At 44.8% G+C, this 12,003-nt stretch overlaps 1 protein-coding gene across 10 annotated transcripts in view; it reads right to left on the bottom strand.

The window, feature by feature from the left end:
* SORCS3 (sortilin related VPS10 domain containing receptor 3) overlaps positions 1 to 12,003 on the bottom strand; it is a 522,792-nt gene that overhangs the window by 184,613 nt on the left and 326,176 nt on the right. For all 10 annotated transcript variants that reach the window (XM_039481980.1, XM_039481984.1, XM_039481985.1 and 7 more), the window contains one exon: positions 1,675 to 1,833. In XM_039481980.1, the coding sequence (XP_039337914.1) occupies positions 1,675 to 1,833 (159 nt within the window). The remainder of the gene's footprint in view (positions 1 to 1,674; positions 1,834 to 12,003) is intronic.

Here is a 12,003-nt window from a genome sequence, read left to right as displayed (position 1 = left end):
AGGTGCTGCTGTCGTAGTGTATGTGACTTATTACAGGGGACACTAAATAGCTCCCAGGACAAGCTGACTGGGAGGAATAGACTAGAAAGAGCGGATGCACCAGTATTTGAAAAGAAGTGCTGCCGAATAGCTTGGGCCCAGTATCTAGGGGTAGTATTGCCCCATAACCCAGGAACTGAAACAAACCAGCATAGTGAACTGCACAGCAGCTGGGTAAATGGTAACAATTAAACGCCATAAGGAGGGGAAAATAAAGTGGATCTTTAAAGTTCTTTCCATTTCAACAATTTATCGTTAGACATGGACAGTAGCAAAGGATTTTGTTTTCATTGTAGTTCCACGCTGAACAGTGACTAAGAATGGCATAATGGGGTTTCAAGTGTATTGCCACCCAGTGATTGGCAGATCAAACGTGTTTGGTTTCCAAACAGAAAGAATCCCCCACCCTCCCAAAAAACAGCCCTTGCAAACGCAAGTTGGGCTCCAAGTGCCAGATTTTCAGGATTGCTCAGGAACTGTTTAGGTCCCTAAGTAAGTGGCTAGATCTTTAGCACATCATATCAAATCTGGCTCTAGGATTCCTTCCATCTCTCTTATTGGCACCATTCATAAAGCTTCCACAGGCCAAATTATGTTCTCAATAAGGACAGAGCAACACCACAGCCTTTGGTGGGTTTGCACGGGAATAACTGCTTGGAATTTAGCAAGCGATTCAGTTGAGGATGCCCGAGGAGGAACAGAATCCAGCTTCGCTGCCATGGAGCTGTTTTGGCTCTGAAAGGCTAACGCAGCAAAAACTGAACCATGTCACTGAAGTCAGCAGATCTGTCTCCAAATCAACCCAAAAAGCAGGTCTGCTGAGTTAAATGGTGCCACATAGTCACTGTAGCGTAGCAAAGACTCACTGGTGCAGCGCCTCCTGCTGGTTATCCTGGGAATTAGCTCTTGTCCAGCCCAGAGCACCCTCGGCAGGCCGGTGTCTCGCCTGCCTTAGGGCCCTCACGTCCCTCCCAGACCCCGGTGCCCCTTTTCCTCTGGGTTCTGCCCCCAGCAGTAACCCACGGTCTGCCCCCCCACCCCAGGGGAGCCCCCAACCCTCTCACCCACCTTGCCTCAATGGCTACTGCCAGTCATCATCCAGCCCCCTGTCACTGGGGCAAACTGCAGTCCGTAAAAGGCCACTTATCATTGGAAAGGGGGGCGGACCAGCTGCCTCTGCCTAACCCTGGGCTGCAGCCTCTGCAACCCCAGTACCTGTTTCGGCCTGTTAGCAAGGCCTGCAGCCTGGGGGATTTACCCGGCTGGAGCTCCCCAGCCCCTCTTGCCTTTCCCCAGCCCTGCTCCGTTCCCTGTACCCTGAGCTCCCAGGCAGCCTGGTCCTTCTCACGCTAGAGCGAGAGAGAGACTCTTCCTTCTCCTGGCTCGCAGCCCTTTTATAGGGCCAGCTGTGGCCTGATTGGGGCATGGCCCCAGCTGTGGCTGCTTCTCCAATCAGCCCAGCCTATTGGCTCCCTGGGACAGCCCTTTCCCAGGGCTGTTTTAACCCCTTCAGGGCCGGAGCGGAGTGACCGCCCCGCTACAGTCACTTTCTAAATATATGGTTATTCTTCTTGACAATGTCTCTGTCACCGGACTCTGGAAAATAATCACTTGAATCTGAAAGGAGTTGGTCACCTTTTGATCGAGACTGTATGCCAGAATCCAGTCCTCCTGCTTGGGGTGGAACAGCAGGCTCTGGATGTAAAAGTTCAGCCGGTACTTTTGATAGGTGGCGCCTTCATCAGAGCTGATCAATATGCTGCTCTCAATCTCTGGGTCGCCCAGGAGCATTATCTAAATAGGACAATTGAGAGAGAGAGAGAGAGAAGGAAACAGAACAGGGTTAATGGAAAGTCAGAATCCATGTAACCTGAAACATATTTATATAAGAATGAACTGGCAGCACTTCCTTAGATAAGATGGAACCAGAAACTGCTCAGCATTTCATTATCGGCCTTAGGCTGCAAACAGCTCATCAAGATCCCCTACGCTTTTTGTTAAAAAAAAAAAAAAAAATGGAAAATGTTAACCAAAATGCACATTTTTGTTTTGATCCAAAAGCCAATTTTGGTTGAATTTTTTTTCCCAATGAAAAAATTTTGACCAGCTGTAGTTTATATGGCATATACAGAATATCTAATACTGAGATGGGCTATAAAAGATTCACTGGCACTCACTGGAGATAGACTCATAGACTTTAAGGTCAGAAGGGACCATTCTGATTGTCTAGTCTGACCTCCTGCACATCACAGGCCACAGAATCTCACCCACCCACTCCTGGAACAAACCCCTAACCTATGTCTGAGTTATTGAAGTCCTCAAATCGTGGTTTGAAGACCTCAAGCTGCAGAGAATCCCCCTGCAAGTGACCCGTGCCCCATGCTGCAGAGGAAGGCGAAAAACCTCCAAGGCCTCTGCCAATCTGTATAGCTTACTCGTAGCTTCATCACCTAGGAGGACTCTGGTCATTTCAAACTCCAGCTGACAAGACCATTATACCACATCACACTATATTTCACACCCCCCTCCCCAAGGAAATATAGAGAAAATAGAATCAATCACAGAACCATGGGACACATATAGTCTATAACAGTTTTGAAGTTTACCGTGGACTTTTGACTCCCTCTCCTGCTCTTTGCCCACTAATCCATCTCTACTACTTCCACTATCCCAAACCTCTGAGCTGCTTCAACAGCCACCAAGTTTGTTTGTTTCCAACCTGCCAGAGACGTGTCCCCCACTTTCTCCCCAAATGTCAAATTCTCTCTTCAAATGTACAGTCTCAAGATCCAAGATGGGCAGCATTTGGATTTAAGGTCCCATCTCTTGCTACCTTGCTGAGCTAGAAGTGGAAGTTTTCTGCCATTGGAAAGGGGCGATTTCCCAGCCTGGCTGTCTGTGTCAGCCGTGCGGTCGGAATTTAGGCACCAGTTTGTGCGTGCGTCATACTTACCATCCGTACTGCAGTGACTGGTCACATAACATTTAGTGAAGCCATTTTTCCCCAGTGCAGGAAAATGAAATTGTTCAATTTTTGCAAGTAGGGAGATAATTCATGCCTCTGATTTTAATTAGAAAGTAAGACCAGTATCATAAAATGTCTTTCTTCTATATTATCTTTTACCATTCCCTATGTCAAAGTTACCAAGAAAACTCATTGGAAAACCTTAACTCAGCTTCCCATCTTATTAACATCTTGAGAAAAACAAATCATATTACAGCAAATGTCAATACAATGAAACAAAACAAACAGAGGGGGCTAAACTACGGATATGCTGAACACAGCAGGTTATTGATACAGTAGCTGATTCCAACAAACACTACTTGCTTTTCCATTGGAAATAAAATCTAGGATCCACCTCTTAGCTGCAGACCTGAGATTCAATACAACTTTGTTCTGTATAAAAACAACAAGGAGTCCGGTGGCACTTTAAAGACTAACATTTATTTGGGCATAAGCTTTCGTGGGTAAAAAACCTCACTTCTTCAGATGCATGGAGTGAAAATTACAGTTGCAGGCATTATATAGTGGTCACTGTCACTATATAACCAGTCACTATATAATGCCTGCATCTGTAATTTTCACTCCATGCATCTGAAGAAGTGGGTTTTTTACCCACAAAAGCTTATGCCCAAATCAATCTGTTGGTCTTTAAGGTGCCACCGGACTCCTTGTTGTTTTTGTGGATACAGACTAACACGGATACCTCCTGATACTTGTTCTGTATAGTGTCTCCATATAAACATTGCCCTAGAAAGCTTTCCCAAGTTAAACAATCCAAGACAATTTAGGGGCACAGCCAAACACCTAACCAGCTACCATTTAATCATACAAGTTCCATTATAAAGAATGGCAAGAATCTGCATTAGGCCCCAATCAAGCATAGCACTTGAGCAGGTCTTTAATTTTAAACAGGTAATAAATCCCACCTGAAACATGAAGTGAAACTGACTCGAAATCAGAAGTGTAATTGCATAGCCTGCCTTTCCATTGCACAGAGCTCGGTGAGATGCAGAAAGGGGGCCATCAGGAAAAATGATTACAATTAAACCATTTTTTACAAATTCATTCTGATTTAATTAACCAATTTTGATTAACAGAGGAAAGAACTTTTCTGCGGAAGGGTGGTTATTGTTTTTAAATAAGTATATGATTTTTAATCTGAAAGTTTCCATTTTAAAGGCAATTTTTAAAACTACTATCCATCATCAACCAGCTTGAAGGGAAAACGAGTGCTCTGCAGAAAAGTCCCTCACCAAGCTCAGAAATCCACTATCCTGAGATGCTGTTGACCATTCATGGCACGTCTCTTTGGGTATCCACAGAAGAATATTCTACTTGCACAACATCATAAAGCAATCTTTACCTAGTGGTACTTTGCTGGCAACAGAAGGGTACTTAGTACTGTAATCTGCTTGCCACCATGGGCAGCTGGCTAACAGAAGACATCAGTAAATTGGTAATGGAAGCTCGAGAACCTGAGGCCACCAACCAGGAAAAGGAACAGGTCAGACTCTCAATCTTGGATTTTTTCCCTTTCTAATCAAATTAAAGCATATGCCTCATTTCCTCTGGACAAGAAAGGCTTTGTGTTTATTTCCCATTTTAAAAAAAGTTTTTGCTATCATGTATAGCTTCAGCTGGGAAGTTCTGTGCTCCCAGCTATATCTGTTTACATTCAAAGGGTATTGCATGTGTAAGAAAGACATTTGTAGAGTGCATTAGTAATATTTGCTTGCATCTGCAGAATGGTAAGAGAGCAGGATACTCCAGGTGGACCTTACATTTAAAGGCAGGATACTTGGGGAATAAAGAGATTTTCCACAATGATGTCACTAAAGGTTACCAAGCTAACAAAGCCATATATTAAAAGTTTACTAGCAAAGTCTTGTCCTGAGGTCTCTAGATAGAAAGCTTGGGGCAGCTAGATATTGTCTGTGCCAGATTTTTCAACATGGTAGATATGCAGCAGGATGCACAGGGGTCCTGATCCTGTTACTTATGTATGCGGTCACAGTAATGTCAATGGGGCTATTCACGGGGGCCACGGCTGCAGAACAGGGTCCAAAATGCAGGTACAATTGTGCATTTGATTTGCACGTGCCTTTGCCATGACTGTACATATGGCAGCATTATCATAGTGGCATAACCAGAATAGCCAAAACCACAATGGAGATATTGAGACGCGCTTTGCCGTAGCATAAACGCCAGAATTCTAGGGAGATCAGTGAGACTCTTTCTCCTGATATCAATGGACTTTGGATCAAGAAAACAGAATGTGGGAGGAACAAGGAAAAGAATTCTGTGCATCCACAAGCAACACCCCCGTCCTTCAAATTCACCCTCGGCTCAAGTCCTAGTTCCACTTTTTCAGTTCCCAGCAGTTTGTAGGTAGCACCTGAACACTGGGAACATACTGAAGGATTATTGGTGGCCTGTGTATTCCTTGCACCCCCTTTTCCCTACCCCATTGTGGAGTGTCTCAGGAGTGGTAACTCTACCCTGGCTCACTGAGCTGGCTTGAGCAAGCTCCTTCATCTCCCTGCCGTATCGAAGATCATAAAAACAGAGCCCATTGTCACTCATTGGCAGGTGACAAGATTTCATTCCTTCCTTCCACCAGTGTTTGAGATTTTGTCTGGAGACAAATCAAATGCTGTCTCAAAACATGCACAATCTCAAATGCTCCTGCGTTTTCGTGCAAACCACGTCATCTTAGAAAAAGGAAAATTTCTGGAGTGCAAAATGGCCCAGCACAAAATTACAAACCATGTCTCCCTAAGCACAGATTCTCTATAGTCATCGGGGGGGGGGTTAAACCTTGGACCTTCAGTACGAAAGACATAGCCTCCTACCACTTAAGCTGAAGGAGCCATGTTCAGTATGGGTAAGTACAGTCACTGGGCCAGGTACTAGGGGAGACAAGATCATATCCACTACCCCACTTGGTCACACACCAAAAGCCCTCCAGACTCTTATCTTCAGTTTGTTTGAATGAGATCCCAAATCCCCATTATCTCCACATTCACATCCCATCTGAAGTCTCACTTCCTCCCACAAGAAGTGAACTATACAAATAAACCATCCAAAGCCTCTTCTCCTCTTCTGGGCTTCCCAGTGCACCCTGCCTACCCAGAGCCTCCTCCACTCCAAGCATTTTGGGTCAGAGACCGTCTTCATTTGTACAGCCCCAAGCATATTGCCAGCACTTAACAGTCAGCGGGGGAGCAGAGACGGTTTGCTCACATTGGAGGGGGCACAAACCAATACTCTGAGCACCCCACATCTTGCAACCGGGGCTGTTTGTCAAATAACAAAGCTGCCAAAGTGTGGAAACTTAACCGGCAACCTCACTGAGAAAGAGGAGGAAAAGAAGAGCTGCAAGAGAGACTGCCGACAGCTGGCCTTGCTAAAGGCTCGTTACATAGGCTGCCTTCTCCCCTTCTTCGCCCTCCTGCTCCTGCAACAGACTATATCATCCTTCCTATCAAAAAGGGTGGGGATCGCACCGAAGTATCAATATTACTACCCAGGGTATCGTCATTACAATCCATCATTCCACGCAACACTGGCCACAAACAAAGCAGCTCAGAAGAAATAGGAAGCGTGCGAATGGTAGCAAATAAAAGGCCGTTCTGTGTTTTTGCAGCTGGGGCCAGTTCAGTTTGGTGGTGCTTTAACTGGGGACGGGGGCAGGGCTGATAAGGAGGAAACAGCAAGTGGGTGATTTGGGGGTTATTTTATTACTATTTTTCCGCTGCAAAAAAAAAACCCCAACACACCAAATAAAACACTTTTGTTAGAGGGAAATCGCAGCACATTTTTCAAAGGGCAAAACTGCCACTTCTCATTATGGGGCCCTGACAAAGGATCCACCCCACTAGCGATTCAGATTAATCGCTTTTCATTAAGAGCCAATAAACAAACTCCAGCCAGAACGAGCTCCTCTGCCAGTTCCTGGTGTTGCCATTTATAATTGCTAGAAGGAACCGCCAAGGAGCACCAGCGAGTTGTCAAATGTAATTTATAGGTTTTTAAGATCTAATCATTTTCTATAATATTAGATTAAATGGCAGCCTTTATTAAAGAGGAAATTACATTTCACCTTGCTGCATTCTGGAGTATATATTTTTGTGCCGTCTGGGGTTTGGAAATGGGACTGGACAGGAGGAGTTGATTACTGCGAAGGGGAAGTCCTTGAAAACGTACTTGAGCCGAGGACTGCTACGATGTGGCTGCAGCTCCAAATCTCATCTACGCCTGAACAGCGAAGACCCGGTCTAAATAGAAACCTGAATGAAGCTCGGGGCTCCAGCAGGAAGGCAGGTGCAATAAGCACAGAGGTTACTGGTATGGAGGGCATCCTCTCTTGTGAACCCCATCAGCTGGATGATCCTATATGGGTGAAATTCAAGACCCCACAGCACGCGAGTCCCATTCGGGGGTTAAGCCGGGCTTCAGATCCTGTATAGGTCCTGTGCTGGCCCTGTGCCCAGTGTGAATTTCACCCACATAACACTCCAACAGATCTGGAAGACAGTCAAGTCCGAACTGCCTGGTTCATTTTGGATGGCAGTGCTTGTTTACAAGCCTGGAGAGCTCGCGAATAAAGCCAGCCAAAGCTGGAGCTGTGGGTGGGTGTGATTATTCTGTTCAGAGCATCTCTGCACAAGCACCGGATGAGAAAGGCTGGGGCTTTCAGAGCAGGAACCAGAGAACAGGGAGTCTCATCCGGAGCCACATGATCCCTTCCAAGGGCAACGTTGGGCTCATGCCCCTGGGCTGAGATTTCCAGAGCACATCTGGAGAGTTAGCCACACAACTTCTACAGAAGTTAATGGGAGTTGTAGGGCTAAATCCTCAGGTCGGCAACAAAAACCCAACCCAGGGGCTATATTGTTGAAAGTAACTGCTGGCTTGGGTGGGAAGCAGGGAGGCACTCCACACCTGGCATGGAGGATGGAGCAGAGCCAAATGCCTCCATGGGCAATGGGGGAAGCTACAGCTTAAAAGGGTGAGCCCAGAAATCTCCCTACTGAGCCACAGTGGACTTGGAAGTGGGAGGCAGTCACATCATGTCACCAGGGCCACTGAGATATTGAGTGCCACTAATGACGCTAATGTAACAATACCCCTAGGTGGGACTGGAACCTGCGGAGCTGAAGGTCTGAAAGCACGAGCCCCTAACACTTGAGCTAAAAGCCTCGCTGCAGTGGCAGACTCATAAACCTCTTTACAAGCGCTACCCACTAGAGGGGGACAAAGTGTCACCCGGCATTAGTATGGCTTTCACTAATACTACGCCTAGCACTCGGCGTCCCCTTTGGCTGCCATCACCTTCCATGGTGCAAGAGTGAACCCTCAGCGCATGGAAGCGCCAAACTGTGGCTCCCTCTCACCTGCCCTGCACATCAATCCAGCTCTGTATCTGTCTTGAACTGTATTATCTGTGTCACTAATCGCACAGTAGAACATTTGAACCGAAAGCTTTATTGTCCCTTCCTCATCTGGCTCTCCTTCCCCAATAGAAGGCAACGAGTCTGCTTTGCACCCAGAGGACTCTTTGGTTAAAATGCCTTTTGACTGAAATTGAAACAACCTGCCATAAAAGGCATTTTTATTAGTATCAGGTTTCGTGAAACCCTTTTATTATATTTCCCAAACAAACATACATTTTGATTTTAAATTACCAGACCCTGTCTCTTTAAATGGGCACAGAGAAGTTTTACAGGTGCAATATCTCCAGCAATAGCCCCACATTAGCAGGAAGCATCCTGGTAAATGAATAAAGACGACGCGCTCAAAATAAATGCCTTTTGTTCCCAGAAATAAATACATGGCGCTAAACTCTTATTTACAGCCTTCTGATTTTCCTTGTAATATGCTTTTCATGAACTGTGTCTATTTCAGAATCTCCAGCCTCACTTTTATTTCCCAACAGAAAGTGTTGTTGAAAAAAAAACAACCTTCCAAACCTGCTGAGCTAAAGAAGAGCTCTGTTCCTTGGCATAATGTCAGTAACTTCATCCTTAGCAGTACATTGCACCGGTTTGTGATTAAAAAATGAGGTTTGTCTTGAGAAGTGACTGTAAAAATGGCACCCTGTTTATTGCCTCTGATATTTCCATATCAGATGTGCTCATCTTACTAATGAAAAGATGATTTTCTACCTGCTAGACATTCAGGCTCAAAGTCAAGCCTGGCTCTTTCTGGAGCTTGCTGGAATTTTTCATGCAGACAGTTTTCCTGCTGGGGAAAAAAACCGGTTTTGTCTAAGGTGAAAATGAGGGAATGTCCATTCCAATTGAAAGTTTTGTTTAATTTTGGCTTAAAATGCAGTTTTGTTTCAGCTTCTCAGTTTAAAAAAAACAAGATCAAATGATGTTTTAGTGTCAACATGTTAATTCAAACCAAAGATTAGTTTTGTTGCAACATTAAAGATCATTTATGTTTATAGAAACCAAAACAAAACAGAAGGAAACAACATTTTAAGTCAAAGTGATACAAAAAAAATGTTTTTCTTTCAAAATGTTGATTCAAATCAAAATGTTTAAGTTCTCATCACTTCAAAAACTCCCGCAGAAAAACCAATATTTTTCAACCAAAACATTTCAAATAACAATTATTCTATTGAAAATGTTGGTTTTCTGACCAGGTCTTCCCTTCCTTTTCCTCCATCATCATCCATTCAGTTATACTGTAGTAACCTTACTGTCTTTGGATCATGTGATACCTCTGCAGCCCTACTGCCTTCAATAGGGTTTGCACAGATGTAACACATTGCAGCTAAGGTCCAAAAACTTTGAATCAGTTCTATTTAAAAACCAATTTGGTTAAAACATGTCTGTAAATTTACCAACACAAGCTACATCAATAGAAACCAGCTTTTTAAATTGAACTGAGAAAATCCACACGGGCTTTTTGCACCATTTAAAAGCACAGCTTCGCTCAAGCTGGTGTAACTTCCGTGTTGAGACCAGCCCTTACTTAAAACAACTATTGAAGATGTCCAAGAAGATATAGACTCCTGCAGGAGTAACCAGAGAATAAAGGACCAAAAGCTCACTTTAATCCCTAAAATCAGCAGATCTGATGCTGAATACACACAGGGAGCAGATCTGCCGAGTCAGAAAGTGCCGTAGTGACAAGATCACTTTCCAAAGATGACCCGCACGGTGCTTGTGAAAAGGGCTGCATTGCACCAAAGTGCTGTTGATCCCAGGTCAGGTAAAGGGCCAGTAAACTTTCGCTGGTAGCCCTGGCAGTGTATCCCAATCTTGGCTAGGAATGGATGAGAAGATATTTTGGAAAATTCTGTTTCTATGTCCAGTCTTTGCCTCTTCCCTGAGGATAACTACCATAGCAATGTGTTCTGTGATGTGGACACCTGTCCTCTGGGAAGTACACTGAGGCTCTCAAACTGGTTTGACAGAGGCCATCAGATAGGACAGCCTTCAGACAGTAATGGCTAGTAGCCTGGGCTGGATTCCAAGCAGCAATCTAGAGGTAATAGAATGGAGATTTTGCATGTTGGAAGGGTAAACACCAGGGAGGGAGAAGAGCTAAAGCTAAAGGACTATGTTGGCACTGGAACAAATGAATATAAATTGGTTGTGAATAAATTTAGGCTGGAAATTAGGAGGTTTCTAACCATCAGAGGAATGAGGTTCTGGAGCAGCCTCCCAGCAGGAATAGTGGAGGCAAACAACCTAAATCATTGGAAGATGGAACCTGATGCATTTATGGATGGGATTATATGATGGGGTGGCCTTCAACAGTTTGGCACTAGACTCAGCGATCCAGGAAGTCTTTTCCAGTCCTATGTTCCTAGATGAAGAATTATTGAAATTTGTGATGCTATTTTCTTTAGCAAGAGACAGCCCCAGCCCAATTTCTCAGGCTCAATATCTTCCTTAAAGTTGAGACAGGGATTTCCCCAACAACTTGTGGCCATCAATCTCCTGGTACAGATCTCCTGAGGTTTCCTGAGAGCTAACGATTCTGGACCTACACTAGTCTAGCTTCTTGTAACTTCACTTCTTATGGCTTGAAAATTACCATTAATAACAGATTTAATTAATGAGAATAGCATCAGATCACTAGCTCTGAGAACTATAACACTGTAACCTGAAAGGATGAAGTGCACTGCACTCACTTTATAAGGTTTTATGGAGCATGTGTTATAAAAATACCTCAACCGTAAGGCTTTTTATACCTTGGCACTCACTTTGACACAATCCCATAAAATCCAAGCAATCTTTAAGTGTTAAAGGTGACTTTCACCACTGTATTTATTACTGAATAATGAAAAACGGGACAGACACACATACAAATTGAGCAATGAAACCACAGCGTAACCAGTTTCCAATGCTTCAGTGAGGGATCCACGCTATACGAACCATGAAGAAACAACCAAACAAGCCTCTCAAAACTCATTTGGGACCCCAGACGAACCTCTCACCAGAACCTCCTTTCCATGCAGACTTTTGGTTTTAATTACACACCAGCATAGAAACCAGCAGGATCACACAGCTCTGGGGCTCAGTGCCCTACCTGAAGTGTATCTGGGTATCTGCCCCAATGGGTCTCACACCACAGCCTAAGCTTGAAGCCTCTCACAATCAGGGGCTTCAGTAAGGGGCTTCGGGCAGAGCGCATGGCTCTCCTCCTATGCTAGCAGCAAAAGGGAGCCGTACACACATACACACTCTCCTTTCCTTGGCTTGGGTAAGCAGTTCTATCCTGGGGAGAGTGGTGAGAGCAACCCCCGCTGTTCACACTCCTTGGGCAACTGCACATCTTCCCTGTGGCAATTAAGGCGCTTGAACATATGAAAGAGGGGAACACTGGCACAGTGCGATAGCCATTGTGTGTCCCCCCCAGACCTCCCTGGGAAATGGGCATGCCTACCCTTTAGGCACCCCCCAGGTGCCAACCATGGCTCTGCAAAGACCTATCTCAGT

This window comes from Mauremys reevesii, linkage group 7 (genome assembly GCF_016161935.1).
Source record: "Mauremys reevesii isolate NIE-2019 linkage group 7, ASM1616193v1, whole genome shotgun sequence".
NCBI lineage: Eukaryota > Metazoa > Chordata > Testudines > Geoemydidae > Mauremys > Mauremys reevesii.
This window is presented reverse-complemented; position numbering and strand designations above follow the sequence as displayed.